Source organism: Periplaneta americana, chromosome 15 (genome assembly GCF_040183065.1).
Source record: "Periplaneta americana isolate PAMFEO1 chromosome 15, P.americana_PAMFEO1_priV1, whole genome shotgun sequence".
Taxonomy (NCBI): domain Eukaryota; kingdom Metazoa; phylum Arthropoda; class Insecta; order Blattodea; family Blattidae; genus Periplaneta; species Periplaneta americana.
The window spans coordinates 179983752-180004493 of record NC_091131.1 but is presented as its reverse complement, the minus strand read 5'-3'; the positions used below and the strand labels follow the sequence as shown (position 1 = coordinate 180004493).

General features: G+C 36.0%; 1 protein-coding gene across 5 annotated transcripts in view; it reads right to left on the bottom strand.

Annotated features, from left to right (window-relative positions):
- The window catches only part of LOC138715562 (uncharacterized), a 77111-nt gene that overhangs the window by 47297 nt on the left and 9072 nt on the right, over nucleotides 1-20742 (bottom strand). For all 5 annotated transcript variants that reach the window (XR_011336452.1, XR_011336451.1, XR_011336453.1 and 2 more), the window contains exon 3: nucleotides 12781-12924. Coding sequence is in view for 2 of the 5 variants with exons in the window: in XM_069848632.1 (XP_069704733.1) it covers nucleotides 12781-12924 (144 nt within the window). In the remaining 3 variants the exon portion in view is untranslated. The remainder of the gene's footprint in view (nucleotides 1-12780; nucleotides 12925-20742) is intronic.

Genomic DNA, 20742 nt, shown 5'->3' with positions numbered 1-20742 from the left:
ATCAATAATATTCATAATAATACATGCACACACTTATAAATGCTATCACTGAATATCTATACATAAAACTTCCCTAGAGGAACACAAAGAGATTCACTACAAGCACCTATTGGCGAGCGAACGACTGACAGAGAGAAATGTTTTGCAAGTGGACTTATGCCTGACCAGGAACCAGTACCTGCGTTTTAAATCTCAACAGTTGCGAGGTTGTCAAATCTTTTGCGAGAGTTGTACCAGTAAACTTTTTGTTTTTTGTTTTTTAATTTTCTCATGTATCCCTTAATGAATTTATTCTTTTTAGCCTCATTTTTTATATTACAGAGAATGGATTTTGCTTCTGCATTGAACTGACGCACACTTCAATCCTATTGGTATTATATTTGCCTCTTTGTCTCATTATATGGTTCTTTGCTTCAGTAAAGTCTCATTTTACAAACCTATGGATCAACAATTGGCTCTCTTCTGACAAAGGAAAAATTTTACAGTCTGTACAAAAGAAACCAAATGACCTGGAAATGTACAAAAACTTGCCCAGACATGTTCAAACATTTTTAACAAGAGCCAGAACAGGTCACATTGTCACTCAATTATACCTACACCGATTTCACATTTCTGATAATCCTACTTGTCTGTGGTGTAATAATCATGATGAAGATCTGGAACACATTCTTCTATACTGTCCATCCATAAACCACAAAAGAAGTAAATTAAAATCATCAGTACCAGTTGCAGAAGACACAGCCCTGCAGTATATATTGACTACACCCCAACTCTGGCTACTAGCAACATGCATCTGTAATGAACACCGATCAAACTACCCCTCATTTCTCGTGAAAAACAACTGAATAGACTGTTGTCAGCAAACAGCTGGATACATTAAGAAGATTGATTGATGTATCCCTTAATGAAATAAGCTGAAAATTTACAAGGTTTTTATTCACATCTTCATTCACAAAAACCACTACTTGAAATAAAAATTGTTTCTGCCATATCTTAAAATTTCGAAATTTTGGAATCTTTTTTTGTACAACCAAACATCATTTCCCCCTTAGCTCCCACAATTTTAAAAGTATTTTTAAACTCTTGTGTCCATCCTGTTCCAGTAGGTTGTGGCAGCAGTGTGAATTAATATCATCCAATTATTTGTAGTGTTACTGTAGTTAGTAATTTTTAAATTTTTTAAATTTTCCTGAAAATTTTCATTCAAATATTTTTTTTATTTCTTCTATTAGTAATAAGATATTAATTTACATTTTGGATCATGATATATATATCATCCACGTAAAATTTCATGCAATTATCTTTAATAGTTTCTTCATTATGAGGGAAATGGTTTGAAAATTTTAAAAAATTTTAACTTTCAGAGAACAAGCGACAAACTTACAGACAGGTGGTGTTGACTAGAACTCTCTTGGTGCATATTTTGGGCCATAGCTCGGAAACTAATTTAGGAATTTATCAAATTCTTTCACAGACAAAAAGAGAAAATTCTGTACTCCAGATTTTGGACAAAATAAAATATATCTGTTTTTTGTATCAGTTAAGCTGGAAGTTCCCCCTAAAATAATTTTAGGTTACTTTTGTAATATTAGGAGAATCAGTATGAGCATTAAAAAATATATAACCTAGAACAGAATTTCAGCAGTATAACAAGTCGATAATGAATGTATTCTGGATTTCAATCAAAAATATATGGCAATCCTACATAACAAGATAATCCTGTGCTGTCCAGCAATGGAGGAAAACATATTGGGGTTTTAGTTCCATGGTGTGTGATCTGTCACTGGTATGTTTACAAAACTTTCGTCTGTTAGTACGTGTTGTAGATAGAATAATATTATTTTAGTGTATTTGACCGTTTGTAAGTAGTATAAAGGAATGTATAGGCCTACAGAGAGTTCCCATGCAGACCAGTCCCACTCCAACCTCCAACAAATCTGTTGTAGGATGGCAAGTGGTCAGGTGTACTGACAAGTCTGTGCATACTTCTCTACACTGACAAGTCCCACTCCACTCCTTACCGCTTAGCTCCCTCAGGACAGGTGTTCTGCACTACTGTCATTAAGCCGTTGAAACATTACTACCTGGGACTGTTCTGTATAAGAACTCTCTGTAAGTTATATATAAGAAAATAAGTGAATACAGCCTACCGGTAGGCCTATAATACATGTTGGTTCAGTGAAAATAGAATATATTATGTTAGTAGGGTAAATAATTGTAAAATTTGATGAAAAGATTGAAAAATTTCCGTAACAAGGGCAAAAGACCCTTTAAACAGAGTAATAAATCTAGGGTTTTGATAAAGAAATGGTGAAAACTTAACCTAAAAAACAGTGAAGAATGGGTTTAAACTGAAAATATGGAAATATTATAACAAAGAACTTCACCTGTGGTAGAATCTGTTCCATCTACAACAAGTGCTAGTCATAAAAATCCCAATTATAGAGCTTTCGAGATTATAGATTCAGGCATAATTCAAACAGATATTGACTGTGCAAAGTAATGTTGTGTTTTCATTGTAGTAAGGGAACTCTAAAGACAAAAATAACTATAATATCAGGCTTTGCCTTTAAAATATTAGTAATCTGTCAGAGTTCTGGCACCTCACTGTTGCATTTTTCACCAAAGAACCGAAAAATGTGTGAATAATTGCTTTTTAACATTTTTTTTTTAATTCTGCTTAGACCTTGAAAGTTTTAGATCAGTGATCATCAACTCGCGTATGAGCGGGCATGGGCAGTGCTTGGCTGATGCGTGCTTACTGTACCAGGCAGAGGACTAGTTTGTGACGTTGTGTTGTAGTGAACAGAGGCGGTTCTTGCCATCCATTCAAACAAGAGATGTAAGGAGCAGAAAACACTTCAAAACGTAGGCCACACTGAAGAAATACAACTTACAGATGCATTATACAACTAACAGGAACGAATATGGCAGATACAAAGAGAAGAGCGTGCAGCATTAATTCAACAATTCAAGGAAACTGAGCTAGAAGTTGTTTAAGATCACAATGTTAGTGAATCGGCTGTGCGACTCAGTTATAAAATTTCACTTGTAACAGTAAAATATTAGAAACCTTTTAAAGATTGAAAATTTGAAGAATGTTTAATTATAACTGAAGAATTTTTCTCACAACAAGTGTAGGAGTTCGAATCTATCAGTTTGTGTCCTTCCATTATGATGCATCCCATCCGAGGTCTAGCCAAGGACGTTCAGGTGCAATTAGTAATTGTTTGTCAGTCTTTCATTTGTTATTCTTTGGCAGTAGATGAAAATACTTATGTGAGCGATAATCCCCAACTGGTGATTTTTGTAAGAGGCGCTATTGAAAACCTTTAGGTTAAGGAGAGTTCTTATATATTGTTCTCATAAAAGATACTACTACTGGTTCCGATATTTTCATGTAGAGGCTGTAGAAATTATTTTGGACTCCCTTGGAATAAACTTATATCCTTGGCAAGCAATGGTGCTCATTCCATGGTTGGAAGTAAAACGGGTGTAATAAGGAGTCTAAGGGACAAAGTGAAAAGCGTTAATTTATCCCATGAAATTATTTCTTAGCGATCTGTCATAATATAGTAAAGTGCGGTGACTAAGTCGTGGCAAATTATTGGATAGGTTCTTTGAACTGAGGGAGGAAACATCATCGTTCACGGAGGAAGAAGAAAAGTCTGTATCATAAGTGAAAAATGAAAAAATGGATTTGTGAACTTGCCTTCTTAATGGAATTACCTGAATGCTTTAAAGTGTTTTCTACAAGGTAACAACAAGATTATTACAAAGTTATATGACAGTGAAGGCGTTTAATATGAACCCATCTCTAATTATGGAACCTTAGCTTAACTGAAAGGATAAGTTACATCACATTTTTCAAAATTAACAACGATATAGGCATACTAGTTTCTTAAGACTTTGGATTTCGAAGAATACATTCACACATCATGCAATCTGCGCCAGGAATTTGATTCGAGATTTAAAGACTAGGAAAATTTTCGATTTGATTTTCGATTATTATTCGTAATTGGAACTTATTGATTTACTTTACGATAGTGAATTGAAGGACAAATATCAAAACAAAAGAAGTTGTTTGACTTTTATATGAACTTTCCATGTGTTAGATTTCCCCGATTGTACAGACATACATTTTCGGATTCACATATCTGTGGGAACAGTAATTTTTTCCTATGATGAAGATAAACAAGCCATGTCATGGAAGCCAAGTATCGGATCACAACTTAAAATGTGCTGTCACATTTTGCACTATACAAACAATAGTTCCAAATGTTGAGAAATTGCTGAGGGGAAAGAGAATTAAACAAATCCCGAAAAATCAGTGCTAATGCCATGTTGAGTGGCCTGAATGGAGTTAAATTTCTGCATTACTATTCCTAGGGTTTTTATGTGTTTTGTTCAACATTTTCTTTAACAGAAGCATTTGCAGTAATTGCCATGCATTGCCCGAATAATTAACACGAAATGTGTATTATATTTCTGAAAGTAATTATAAACTTATTAACTTCTAACTTTGTTGAAAATAGGCTACAATGTTTTTTTTTTTTTTTTTCAAATTGCTTAAGATAGTTTATTTAGATATTTCCATTCAGCCCGTAAAACAGTGGTCCCCACCTCCTATTCTACAGAGAGTTCCTCGTAGCAGGGCAGGTAAGACGTTCAGCGGCGGGACCACAATATGAATTTACTGCATAGGTTTATGATTGTTTTCTGATGAAAAAAGATACGGGCTGAATGGAAATATCTAAATAAAATATCGCAGATGGTGCGATAGCCTCAGCTCTTCTATCAGAAATGGTTCCCGTGCCAGTTAGTATACAAGTCTACCCAGAGGGGGCCATTTTTGACACCCCAAGTACTCTTTTTAGGAACGTGGCTTTTACTTTCTCCAGTTGTTCTAGATCTTTCTTCTTCAGATATATCCATACTATTTGCAGGCCGTAGGCGAATATTCGAAAATTTTTTGTGGTGAATAGCTGTTTTGCTGCGTTCAGAGATAGTCTATTTATGAGTTTGATGTCATTGATGGCTCTTATGGCTGCGACTGATTTTTCCGCGATATGTTTGCTGAAGCACGTGCCTGTTGTTTGGAATTTTACTCCGAGGTATTTGTAGTGGCTTGATTGTTTCAGTGGTTCTTGTCCGTAATACACCAGTTCATGTGTTGCCACTCTTCCTCCTTTTCTGAAGACCATCTGCAAAGTCTTGCTTTTGTTTATGCGTAGTGCGTTTTCTTCTGTCCATGCTATGAGGGTGTTGAAACTTTCTTGTAGATCTCTATGTTTCGTCACGCATAGGACCATATCATCTGAGTACAAGTATATGGTAACTTTACAGTTTGCTATTTTTAGTGCTTGGACGACATCTGCCGTGGTGATATTGAATAGCAGAGGGCTTATTGGATCACCTTGGAGGACTCCATTCGTTTGAACTATAGGTGTCGATGTCGTTACGTTGTCGTCTATGGTCACCCTGTTGACTGTCATAATACACCTGATGATGTGGGTCAGGTAGTTGTCTCCAATTATCGTTTCGAGCTTCTTCATTATGATCTGTCTGTCGAGCAGATCGAAGGCTTTTTTGAAATCGATAAATATTGTATATAGTTTCCCTTTGGGATGTCTGAGTGCCACTTGGATGTCGGACAACAGGTTGTTTATGGCATGCAAGGTGGCTCTCCCCTTCCTGGGATCCTTTTGTCTGTCAGGTCGTATAGCCTCTTTGTCAGAACTTTTGAGAAGACTTTGAATACTGGATTCTCCAGCGCTATGCCTCTGTAAGCATCTGGCAAGGATGCAGCACCTTTGCCTTTATAAAGAACTTTGATGGTGGAGTGTCTCCACTTTTCCAGAATGGTGTCGTATTCCAGGCACTTGTTGAATAGCTGAGTCCATGTCTGGATTAGGTGCGGTGCTGCCAGTTTAAGGTGCTCGTTTGCAATGCCGTCCGACCCTGCTGCTTTTCTAGTTTTTGTTCCCATTATAGCAGCTAATATCTCTTGCTCCGTTATTTTTGGGAATATTGGGTGGTGATTGCTTTGTACCGGCAGCGCTGCATCGCTTCTACTCTGGTTCAGAATCTCACGAAAGTGGTCTACCCAAATCTGCATTTGTATCATGTTTGGAAAGGAGGGTCTTGTTGTCTTGAGGGCCGTAAAAGGACCGTCCATTGCAAATTTGATCAGTTGTTGCGCTTCCTTTTCAAGATGGCTCGCCCTTTTTTCTCTCAGTAGTTTCTTGTAATGTCTTCTTTTTTCGTTATATTGCTTCAAGATTTCTGTATTTGATGAGTTCCTTGCTCTGTGTAGGAGTTTAAGGACTTTCTGCCTTTCTTCATAGCACACTCTGTCAAACCAGGCTTGAGATTTCCTCTTCGGGAGTTATTGAGTTATTATACCTAGTAACAATAGGTCTATAAGTTTGCAATAATGATGTATCGTAACACTTGGTTTTCACTCACATCCTTGTTGGCAGTCATTCCAGGATGCAGAGTTTGGTGTGAGATTTGTGGCAGAAGTCTCTAAACCTCTAAAGGCATGGCTACGACCTTGACTCGGAAGCTTGAGGGGGACTAGAGAGGAGATATCAATTCACTAAATCTCAGTATGAAACAAGGCTAGACTTCCGCCACAACAATATGTTGCGCTATATTGGTGTTCTGGGGGTGATGATGGTCGCCTTCTCGTGGTGCCCCCTGAACTATGTTTAATGAACATAGAAAAAAACGACCATCCAACATGCTCAAATGACAAATACAATCCGAAGTAAAATATTCCGGAGGTGAAAAAGTCCCCTCATTTGGATCTCCGGATGGGGATTATTTTAGCATCACATAACAAGACAAAACACAATATAATTCTACCTCAGCTGAAGGTCTTACAGTGGAATGCTGGAGGCCTTAATCAAACCAAGAAAACTGAAATACATAAAATTCTAATAGATAAAGACATTGATATGTTTGCAATAATGGAAGCCAATGTTACAGCTCAAAAATTACAGTTCTTTGTTTTCAAGAACTACAATACATTTCTACAACCTAAAGCAAGACAAAGAACTAGTGGCTTACTAGGTGGCATCAAAAGAGGAATAACTTCAACCTTTAACATTGTTAAACAAATGACTAAGGAAGACAAATCTGAAGTAACGAATATATTATGCAAATCTGTCTTTCAGGTAGAAGCTCCCTGTGAAGCAGGCTTGAATAATATATTTGTTGCTGTCAGGGGCGTATTTTGTGGACTACCGGGGCTACCGGCGGTAGCCCAAGGAAATTACAAAAGAAAAAGTTTATAATATAACATAATGTAATAATTTTGTATTATTAGTTTTACCACAGTAATTAAAATTAAAGCAATTGTTAGATTTATATGCACTCTCTGCTCTCGAAAAGAAACAAGTTGTCAAGGCGGCATCACTGCAGAAACCGCTGCTACGAGGGGTAGCCTGTGACCGTTCCGCTCACGCTGTCCTGTCGCACAACTGCCTGTCCCCCGCTACCTGTTTCTATCGTGCAGTGTAGGCCGGGTGAGTTGCCGCTCTCGTGATCGGTTTCTTCGAAGGTGCGAAGCAACAATAGGCTTAGTACGCTAGCTCATGAATGTGATTGTGTTCTTGCAGTTCAGTATTTTAAATTTGTGATTTGTTCGAGTGTCTAAGAGTTATATTAATTGTGAATTATGAAGTTTTTAATTTCCCAATTAAGTGATATTGTGAAAAATATGACAGAACAAGTTTCTGGAGAGGTTTGTGTTGAAAATGACTGTGTAATAGAAGGTTTAATAAAAGTGCCTTTTAACCGTCGTACATACAACGAGAAAGTTGAAATTGTGAAAATGGAAAGACCAACTCCTGAGTTAAATTTGTCCATGAACGTAAAAGAAAAACAGCGTGAGTACACACGCCATTTCACTTCAACATCATATGGTAAGTGGAATTGGTTGTGTGGTAGCTCTAAACTGTCTAAACTATTTTGCTGGCCATGTTTGTTATTTAGCCGCGAAACTAATGTGTGGTCAAAAGAGGAGTTTTCTAATATGAACTCCCTTCGAACGGCAGTCCTAAAACACGACAAATCAAAAGCTCATATTTGTAATAGCATGAACTTTGCAAACTTTGGGAAGACAAGAATTGATTTACAGCTAGATAAGCAAAAAGCTCTACACATCAACCACACAATGCTCTTGTGAAAAGAAATCGGGAGACTTTACTGCGTCTTATTAACGCAGTCTACTTCCTAGGAAAACAAGAATTGGCTTTTCGGGATCATAATGAGAGTGTGGAATCAGACAATAGAAGAAATTATATTGAATATTTAAGTTCCTTAAGTGAATTTGACCATTTACTGGCCAATCATCTTGAGAGTTCAACAGTATTTCGTGGTACTTCTCCCGCAATTCAGAATTACTTAATATTTGCTGTAAGTGGGGTTATGATAAAGAACATAAAATCTGAAATAGAGGAAGCACCTTTTGTGGCCATTGTTGTTGATGACAAGTGATCAGAGTCAATTGTCCACTGTTTTAAGATACGTCGACAGTACTGCCAATGTTCAAGAACGGTTTATAGGATTCACAAATGTCAGTTCGGACAAAACTGCTGCTGCTTTGTTTCAGCATGTGGAAGGTGTTATAGCAGAATAGCTACAATGTCGGCAATAAGTTAATTGCACAGACATACGATGGTGCTTCAGTTATGGCGGGAAATATTAATGGCTTAAAAACGAAAGTTCAAGAAAAGTATCCTCAAGCACTATTTGTCCATTGTTACAGCCATGTTCTCAATTTAGTTTTGCAACAAACTATTTCATCCATCCCAGAATGCCGCATTTTTTTCAAAACACAGTCGGGTTTAGCTGCATTTTTCTCATCATCTCCTAAAAGATCAGGAAAACTCAAGGAATTTATGAAAAAGAAACTCCCAAAAATAGCACCAACTAGATGGAATTTTACATCTCGGCTTGTAAATACAGTAAAAGAATACAGAGAACAACTGACTGCTTTCTTTGAAAATATCATTTGTAATGACTCTGAAGAAAACTGGGATGATGATGATGTAATTGTGCAGGCTCAAGGATATTTGTATTTTTTCACACAGTTTCAGAATATATTTCTTCTTGAAGTCTATGCTAGAGTGTTCGCACATACAGATGTGCTCTACAATATTCTTCAGACAAAAAGTCTAGACATAGCATACTGCTTGCAAGAGGTATCAAAGTTAAAAAATACTATATCCGAGTTCAGACGTAGTGGGTTTCCGTCCATATGGAGTAATATGGAAAATGAAAATTCTTCAGCCAATACAATGGAACCACCATTAAAGCGAAGAAAAGGAGATGATGAATTGAAATACAGGCAGCTGTACTACAGCATACTAGATCGTATGCACATGGAAATTACTGACAGATTTTCTGATTATGGAAAGCTTATAGATTCTCAAAAATTTTTTGCTTATAGAGAAAACTTCCCGAATGAGGCACTAAACAAATTATTTCAGTCCTATAACAGTCACTTTGATCAAGTACGTTTGAAAAATAAATTAAGCGTAATATATTCAGCAGAAGTCTTTGATTTTTCGAACAAACCTATCCACGAAATATTATCTGCCATATATGAAAACCAGCTGAACCAAGTCATTCCCGAAGTCCTTAAATTGGCAACATTAATTGTGACAATACCAGCTACGTCAGCATTGGTAGAAAGAACATTTTCTGTGTTGAAGCGAATAAAATCCTACTGTAGATCAACTCATACACAAGAACGTTTATCCGGCTTGGCACTGATGTCCATTGAAAAGTCATTTCTACAGAAACTTCGCAAGTGGCCCAACTGTAATTTCAATGATGAAGTCATCAAAGTATTTTCGTCCCAATCAAGACACATAAATATATAAATAGGTAAGGAATTTTATTATAGGGATTTTAAAATATATTTTGTGTAATAATAGGGTCAGTGGTAGCCCAGACCCTTAAACCAGTATACGCCACTGGTTGCTGTAGGTACGTTAACAGAAAGCCACAATTTAAGTCACACAGAATTGTGTGCACTCAAAGTTGGGTTTCTGGCGTCTTGTCAAACCATTTGAGTTGTGTGGACTTAAAGGGAAGAATTGTGACGGTGTCTTGTATAGTTCCTGGAGTAGCTCAATCAGTAGAGCATTCATGCGCTAAGCGAAGGGTCCCAGGATCGATACCTGGCCCAGGAACAATTTTTCCTTTGAAATTATTCACAAATCTGAAATTTGTAAAATAGAACTTCGGATAAATAACACTTCAAAATGTATAGCATATGTAACCCCCTAATAACAAACCCAATTTGGACAATATAGTAATTACACCAAAGACTCTCATAATTGGAGACTTCAGTGGTCATTCTAAAGAATGGGGATATTTAGGCATCAATTCTGTTGGCCATTCAATAGAAGATTTTCTTAACACCCAATCAATCCAATTATTATTCAACCCAGAAGACCCTCCAACATATCTTCATTCCCATGGAACATCTAATCCAGATTTAACTCTAATATCTTCAGACATATATAACAAGGCAAGCAGGAAAGTTCTGGAAGACCCTGGACTTGGCCACAAAATCATTGCTACTTCTATTTTACTACATCAGAAACCTACAAACAAATCTTATAACAGATGTTCTTGGAATTTTAAAAAATCCAATTGGACTAAATTTAGAGAAGATCTAGAAAATAACCTCTCCATTAATATGAACGAATCCCCAGACAAATGTAACGACATAATTTGTGCAACTATGCTAAAAGCAACAAAGAAATGGGTGCCCTGAGGAAAGATCCCAAACTACAAACCTTTCTGGACAAAAGATTTAGAAACATTAAAGAAAGATTATTACAAAACAAAATTATTTCACACATAACAATAAATATTATACACAAACTGAAGGATTACCAATGGGTTCACCTATATCAAGTATATTAGCTGAAATCTTCATTCATAATATAGAACAAATACACATACTAAACACTGACAACAACAAACACGCAGAGAGAATAATGTACTGGCATCGATATGTAGATGACATAATAGTCCTATATAATGGAAACAAAAGACAAATAGAAAACCTACATCAACAACTCAACAAAATACATCTCAAATTAAAGTATACAATAGAAACAGAACATAACCAAGCTATAAATTTCTTAGACATCACCATAACCGAAACAAATAATAGACATGAATTCAAAATATACAGGAAACCACAACTACAACACACATACAGAATTCATCGAACTATCCTATACAACATAAACATGCAGCTTTCCATACAATGACATACAGATTAATATTTAACATACCTATGAACAATGACAACTATACTGAAGAACTAAACACAATAAAATATATAGCACAAGACAATGGATATAATCCTAACATGATAGATACACTAATAAAAAAGACAAAACAAAAACAGAACAAATCAACACAAACGCCGCGTGAGAATAAATACAGTACATAACATTAACATATCACAATACCAATACTTACAAAATTGCAACTTCATTCAGAAAACTAAAACACAAGATAGCATAGGTACAAAACAAAAACACAACACAGAAATATCTAAATAATCACATCAAACATTCAAATAAATATAATTCAACTGGGGCTTACAAACTAAAATGCAATAGTTGTCCACATTTTTACATAGGACAGACAGGAAGAAAGTGCATATGTAGTAGAAAGTCATAACTTATTATTTTCACAAAGTTCACTTTTTAAACAAGAGCTCAGCACTTTTAAGATAACAAAGAATCAGTTTAAAATATTCACAGACATATCTGTAACACTTTCTGTGATAAGGGTACTTAAAGATGGTGAATTTAACACTGGTAATACAAGGTCTCTAATCTTACCTTAATGGATACATAAATAAGTGAACTAACAAAGTAAAGAACAGAGGAAGGACTGAAGGAACTAATTAATATATAAACAAGTAGCTTGATGATCAGTCAGTTGGTAACAAATTTGGTTATGGTCATTCCAACCATCATGGATTCTATGAGTCTGGCAGTTAAAAGAATTCTGTGTATGAGACAGAAGTATCTCTTAACACCGAATTCGTTACTTACAATGATGCGTTCATGGTTGAAAATGATGACTGATAGAGCTACATTTGACGTGGGCAAGAAATGAGACCAGTAAATTTTTCGTGGAACTCTAGTAGTCAATAAAGAAATTAATGTAAAAATATATGAAGGGTTCACAACCAGAGTGGACCAAGTCCTTCTGGAATAATTTTGAAAAATTGAGTCTTAAAAGTACCTGACTCATGCTTAGCAACCTTCACTTTCCATAGGAAATGCTGCCCTCTCTGGAGTAACAAATGAGTTATTGACTTAGTTTGTTAAGGCAATGAATAAATCTAAGTTTTCTTCATCTGAGATTGCATTAATCCACAAACTGACCACTGGTAGACTTGATCCACTCTGGTTGTGAGCTCCTCATATATGACAGAAAGAATTGAATGAGGAATTTGGAAAAGGGACCAAGTCCATATTTTTTGTAAATTGAGTTTATGCCCATTTCTGGGTCTCCATACACTCTTCTTGGATTTCAGCATTAAAAGGAACGAAGTCCTTTAGAATGTACACATTTAAATTGTGTATCAACATGTTTGGACTGTTATATATCCAGATCCATACAAAAGGTTTTTTGTCGTTTTCTTCAAATTTACTTTTCCAGACTTAGTCCCTTTTGAAAATTCCTGATTCAATTATAAAATAGAATTCGAAGGCACAATTAGCTCACCGGATTGTATCGCCACAGCTGATTTCCCTGCATGCCATGACAGGGGAATAAGTTCACTGCAGCCTTGTTCTGTACATCTGACACGTCCCAACACATGGTGCGGCCCTTGGGACGTATGTCTTTGTGCCATGTCAGTATGAAATTCTGTGCAAAACAACCACATCACATTTTCAATGCTCTATTATCATTTACCACTCTGTCATCACCTCAATGTCTCTGAATATTGTCAGTCTTTTAAATGAGACATTACACAACAATTACAATTACTGAAATTTGATTGTTTTAGTCCTTGGCCCACAGTTTTTAAGTTTCAACAAAATTTCTTTCACGATTATGAAGGGGTTTTCCAAGAAACCGTGTCTCAAGTAGGTGAGCCTCTGAAGAGAAAAAATATCAACTATAAACGCATCTATTGCGAAGTGTTTGATAATATTGATAACCACTTGGATGTAAGATTTCAAGATTATTCTAAACTGAAATTTTTAAATTTATTGTCGCCTCAAAACTATGAAAAATATACTAACCAATTCCCAGAAAGTTGCTTTCAAAATCTCATAGATACATATGGAAAATTTTTCGACATCATTCGATTGAAAAATGAGCTGATTGTAGTGTACAGCAGTAAAGAGTTTAGAAATAAAACCATGAGTGAACTTGCAAAACTATTGAGTACTAATTCAATGCTGAAAAAAAGTTTTCAGCAGTTTAATGTGTTAGTGACATTACTGTGTACAGTCACAGAAGAAAAATCTGGCCGATGAGCAGCAAAACTCGTAATGTTACTTACGCCGGTTTTTTTGTAATTATCACAGTACAGAGTATCTAAGAGGGATACTGTTTACTCCCCCCAATGTTGCTGGTCTCGGAAGGAGAGGATTTCGGACTGTTTCTGTTCACATTCCATAAGGTTGAAACTCTTGTGTTCTTGTCGACATAGGCCTACAAAAATTTTCTTAGTAAGCATTGTAGTAGTAATTTTCAGATAAGTCAATATACAATACAATATAACATAAATATTTATTTGTTATTCAGTCTAAATGACTTATCAGTGTTTTAAAAAAAGATCAATAAAATGTATAAATATAAATATTCATTGAAGTTAAAGGTTAAAATAATGCTAACGTTTTCGCCTATTACCACCTTTAGGCATTTGAGCAATATTTTATATTAGTTACTTACGATACGTATATATTATAGAACGAATTGCATCATGAACAGCTCAACTTCCTGTTGAAAGTCATACCTGCATTCTACGTTTCAACCATCTGAAATTATTTCGACGTCCACTCAATATGAAGTTTAATATTGGAATCAATAAGAACCATAAGATTATATCATTATAATACATATAATTACATCAATAACGGCACATACCAGTAATTGGTAAAATTATACGATCAAATGTAAGCATTAATAAGACATTATAGAAGTAATCAATTTTTATTACAAGGTAATATTTTATTTTATTTGAATCCATTTTAAATCTACAATTTAATCTTTGTGTCCTATAGTTGTTTTAATTATTGTCGTAAATTTAAGTAGAGATGAGGATAATTAATTCAACTATCATACATATCAAAACAATAATTAACTCAACTATAGTTTATCATTTAATTTGCACAAATGATTTTAATCTGTTAGTTTTAAGATTGATTAATGTATATATTCAACAGCCATGCCTTTTACTGTAAATTAATGTATCACATGATATTGTTGGCTCAAGTGCCTGAAGATGCCAATAGGCGCAAAACGTTAGCATTATTTTAACCTCAACTTCAATGAATATATATTTTATAAATTTTATTGATCTTCTTTAAAACACTGATAAGTCATTTAGTCTGAATAAAAAATAAATATTTATGTTATATTATATTCTACAGAAATTTGTTATTTCATTGTTTTTACCATTGCGGGTATGAGGAATGTTACTGATTTCATTACCATCTCCTCTGTTCGTCTCTCTTTAGTCTATAGACCAGGGATGCTCAACCTTATGAATACTTCGGGCCAATATTAAAAAAAATATATTATTGGAGGGCCACAGACATCGTCCAATAATAAATTATTTACATAAATGTCTTGCTAATTAGTGATTATTGTAATTTATATTAATTAATAATACAGGTCTGTTCAAATATTTTTTTTTTTAATTTTAAGTTTGAAACTTTAGTATTGGACACAGCTGCTATAGACATACTACATTTATACAAATCTAGTCTTTCAGGTGAAGCTCCCTGTAAAGCAGAATTGAAATTATTCAAATCTGCTTTACAGGGAGCTTCACCTGAAAGACTAGATTTGCATAATATATACGTTACTGTGTACGTTAACAGAAAACCACAATTCCAAGTCACACAGAGCTTGTGTACACTCGTTGTGGGTCTCTGGCGTTTCGTCAGCCCATGCGAGTTGTGTGGATATAAAGGGAAAGGTTGAGACGGTGTCGAGTGGAGTTCCCGGGTAGCTCAGTGGTAGAGCGCTGGTACGTTCAACCAGAGGTCCTGGGATCGATACCCGGCCCCGGAACAATTTCCCCTTGAAATTATTCATACTACATTTATTTATGGTTTATTCTTATTTTAATATCTTCCTGGCAAAACAGACTGCCAATATGACGAAGAGTAAACAAAATTGAGAAAGATACAATACATAGGAACTTCGTTCTAAGACGATATAGAAGTCAACAGTCAGGTAAAGTAGAATAAATATAAATTGATTGAAGTAATCCAATACAAACGGTATAAGTGAACATTAAAATAAATTGAAATAAATATATATAAATTAATTTAGGTAAACAATTAATAATAGTGACGAAAGAGGAACATAAATAGATTTGTTAATTAGAAATAATTTTTGTGCGATTTAAGGAAACGTTTGATTATATAAGCGGTTTACTATAACTCATTTATTTATTCTATTTTTAAACCTACAGTATTTACTTTAGTTCTGAAAATAAGGGAAAATATACATTCCTGAAGTAAAATAATTAATATTGAATGTTCTTTTTATCACAAATTAAAATGTTCTTCTTTCTATGTAGCTCTAGTGATATACAATAGTTTCCTTCTGGACTTAATAATCTGTCCAGAAACCATTGGCATTGTTCACTGTATCCATTCTTCTATGTACAGAATTAACAAGGTTGTGGATATATCTATCTGACAATGCAACATCATCCCAAGCATCTGAAACGAGATCCCACAATTCGTCCATATACCTAGGACGCCGACCCTGTAGTTGTTCATTAACACCGCGTTACACTTCCGCCCCCACATTTTCTATGGGATTTAAGTCAGGACTTTTTGGCACCCATGGAACCTCTACGACATCATCCCTGTGAATGTTGAACCACCGCTACACGGCAACACATGTGTGTACAGAAGAAAAGTCGTGTTGGAATTTTATTTTGTTTTCGGGCTGAAACACACGCACACTAGGTAGCATCACATTTTCCAGTATATTGGTGTACTGATGCCCATTCATATGCCCATGAATCCTCCATAGCGCGCCGCCACCATAACCAGAAATCCATCCCCACATCGACATGGACAAACGACCAATGCGTTGCCTCTGGACCACATATTCAGGGTCAAATCTCTTGGATTGTTTCGGTCGATATACTTGCACTGGCCCTGTGCTGTGGTTCATAAACACTTTCTCATTCGAAACGATGACCTCTTGCCATGGATAGTTGTAATGCATTTGGCAAAATGCGACACGATCAATTCAATGGTCTTCAGTCAGAACTTTACCGCCACTCTTCTCGGCACAATATTGGCACCATTGAGCCTTTTAGAAGCCGTTCTGTTGGAAGCAGGAAATCCCGTGTCGGCAACAAGCATTTTAGAAGTGTGAAATGGAAAGTGCCTCGAACGTTCTATTAACATAAGATCTTGTTGTGGTGTTGATGCCTTGGGTCTTCTGCTAAAAGGTTTACGAGTTACGTATCTTTGCTCTTGATACTGCGCTCACCATCTGGACGCTATTCTAGTCGCAACTCCATAGCGTTCTCCAGCTTGCGCCGCACTAAATCCGCCTTCCTCGATCAGTGCAATTACTTTGGCTTTGACGTCCATAGCTATCGAACTGAAAAACTAATGATGATTTTCGAAGTGGTTGTGGCTATTTATAGACAAAATCTGTTGGTAAAGATGGACAGGGTCACGTGTCTAGGACTCTAGAAAAAACACGAAGTAGGCTATACAGTGGTCATAAATCATAAACGTAGTATGCCTGTAGAGTGAAGACAGACGAACATAGGGGATGAAAATTACATTAACAACATTCTTCATATCCGCAATGGCAAAACCAATGGCAAAACAACTTTCTATATGTCGACTAAAACACAACAAACATTGCAATTATACAAATACAGTATATTATAGACTTTAAACAAAACCATTCCGAACGTCAGTCTCTCGAAGCGTAGCAGCTATGAGGGGAAGTCAATAGTGTCCCTATTAGACATTCTGAACAGAAAGAGTCCGAAAGCCTCTCCTTCCTAGCCCAGGAACTTCGAAGGGAGGTAAACACTATCCCTCTTAGACACTCTGTACTGTGATAATCACAACAAAACCGGCATAAGTAACATTATGAGTTTTGCTGCTCATCGGCCAGATTTTTCTTCCGTGACTGTACAATTCCTGTGAGTACGTCTTTAGTAGAAAGGTCGTTTTCAATGCTGAAGAGAATCAAAAGCTACTCTCGAAATTCTACTGGAGAAGAGAGACTATCTCATGTTGGAATTATTCCAATTGAAGCATGCCTACTAGGAGAACTCAGGAAGAAAAAAAGAGTTCTTTGATGAGGTGGTTACCAAATTTGCTTCCCAGGGAGAAGGATTGAATTTCAGTTCCGTTGATCTTACTGTGAGAAGTGCCAAGGGTGAGTTTAAAGCCAGAAGCTTGTTATTTTATATCAAATGTTGTATAATGGTAGCTTTAAGAAATTTAAATTGATATTAGGTCTACTTATTTTAATATATGTTCTTTTAAATTATTATCAGTTGTGATTTTATCAAGGCAAGCCCCTTGATTTACTATTATTTATCTAACAATTATAATATTCAGTGCTTCGGCTGTCTGAATGGTCACCGCACGCCACTGTCCAAGTGTACAGTTTCATCACTTGGACAAAGACAAGCCCCTCCAACATACTTACAAATTGACCTAAGGGAGCATGCAAGGATTCCAACTCTGTGAATAGATTTGTGTGTTAAGAAACTTCCCAAACTATGATAAATATCTGGATCTAAAAAAAGAGCTAGACAGCAAGGAAGTAATATAATGAAACAAAACACATTAAAGAGATCTGGGCAAGTTGTTTGACATATGCAATGAAAGAGATTGGAAATAAGGAGGGCCAGATGTTTCTTGAAAAGCAAAGAGAAAAGTATTTTGAAGTAGCATGGAAGGTAGTGATCTCAAACAGCTGCAAAAGAAACCAAGAATGAATGAAGAGAGCTCGGTACAAAGAAGTGAAATCTGTGTGTGTCTAATGCCTACCCACTTCACTTGCGTGATTTTGCATACCGCGGATAGATGACAGGACTGTGATCCATTTTCAAGTTGCACACCACTTCGACAGACCACAATATGCATAATGTGTATCTGTTAAGAGTTACGTCGTGTATTAGAGTGAGTATATGTGTAAGTGTAGTGTAGGAAATGATGAGGACGATGACAAAAGTGAGGAAGAAAGAAAGGGGGAAACCCGGTGCTGACACGTAGCCTACTCCTGTTGATAGCACCCAGGGGACCACCAGTCTTAATGTCCCCATCCGATGGGTGAATCTCTATCAACAGTGACATATGCCTTCTTTTCATATGCACGTGGAGAGATTTGGGATTTAATTCAGGCATACTGCTGCACAATTTATTGAGTAAAAGTTGTGCACCACCATCTCTCCTAGTCCCGAGGTAGAAATCTTACATGAAAATTTCTGAACCTGCTGAGAATCGAACCTGAGCCGGCTAGTTTGAAGGCAGTCGCATTACCACAGCACTAACTTGGTGGACATGAAGAAGTGAATTTATATTCATGAAAGGAAGAGCAACCGACCCTCTTCATCATGTTAATCACCTAGTACATCTGATAGCAAGAATGCATATCGACTGTCTGAACCATTATCTTGATTTTCAACATTATTACTTGCTTCAAAGGTTCCCTCCTCACACCTAGCGTCCCTAACAACATATTCCAGTCACCTAAAGTAGTCAGTGCCTTGGATAGAGTCAGTCTTCCAGATTGTGCAACAGTATTTGTAGCTGGAGCCATTGCTGAGACACTAGATAACATTAGAGAGTGGAACAAAGCATCTATTGGTATCAAATACTCTCTAACATTAATACTGGACAGTTCACGATAAGAGAGGCGAATGACTCATCAGTGCTATCTAGCAGCAGGGAATGTTGACAGTGAGGATAACGTGGCACATAGCGCGGTAAACTGCATCTAACAAGAGTTTTGTACTTCAACACGTGGTGTAAGTCGTAAGGATTATTCTCATGGCTGTTCCACAACATGTCAGGGAAAGTGGAATTGTTTGTTCTGTGTTCTTCTGTAAAAACTACGCTTGGCAAAAAGATGCTAGATCGTTCTTCAGATTTCCGAAGTGAGTAGGTGAGTGAGTAGTCATGTAAATACAAGTAGTCTATTACTTTTCTGCCACAGGATGATGATGATGATTATTACAGTAGAGTCAGTAGACAACTTGTTCTGTGACCTTATCATGTGTTGTGGCTCTCACCAATGGGTATGGAGAAGGAAGATAATTAGTCTGAGATGAACTTTCGTGTCAGTAGATTCGTATAATTTTAAACTCTCTTTCTGTTAGCTCATTCTTTTCCCACTCGCACGATTCACATGACAGGTCTCGTGTCCTCACCATCATCATCATCATCATCATATTATTATTATTATTATTATTACTGTTATTTGTTTTTGTCTTATAGATGTGCCATATGGGTAAATAAATGTAAAAGACAAGACCTAGACGAAACGTTTAAAACTAGAGGAACAGAGTATCTGTACAAAAATCACAGAATATGTTCAGATCACTTTAGATTATCGGACTTCAATAACCCTAATTTGAAAAGTCAGGAGTAAGTAAAAATAAGGTGTAATTGGAAAAGTACCGAAGTTTCAAATGAGTCATAGACCTGTTAATTTTTAATATATTTTTTTAATAACAGACTGAAGAGAACAGCTATTCCTTCACTGAATTTAACAGCGCCTTCTTCCGAAAATATGGGTCAAAGTACAATGAAAGAACCGCGAAGGTCCCCAAAGAAACGCATTAGACCTTCCATCGAGGAGGCGACAGGTTCTCCGATTCCAGACAGAAACGACGATAGTCCTCTACCAGGTACCTCATAATCAGATAGTACATTAGCAATAACATGTTCTCTGTGCTAAGTGAATCAGTTATTAAACTGCATAAAACTACTTTACTTCCATCATACCAAACACAATTTCTTTATAGTTTGTACATACAAAATACTGAAAGTCATGACTTTTTCAAACTAAATAGACGCATATTGTGATACGCAACATAAAAATACGAATTATTGATTTTGTGAAGAAAGTGTGTGAACTCATGTTTTCTCATAAAAACTGATTCAGTTAGTTATTCAGAAAATATTATTTACCTAGTCCTAGACTTTCAAGACGTTATTAATATTTCACTAAATTAAGTCCCTGTTTATTTTTTAAGATGCAAGAAATCCTAAAAGGTCAAAGATGGCTCAAGATCTTCAGATAAAGACACTTTCTAAGAAATTGATTCCAGCTCAAAAGTTGGTATCTAAACACAAAAAAATTATTTCATCTCTTCGGGCGGAAGTGAGAGCTCTGAAGACAACCAGTTCAAATACTGATTTAATCAAAATTGTTTCTAATGATGAATTCATTATGTCGCAAGTGCGTTTAAAAAGAAAGAAAAAAATGGGAAGGCGGTATTCC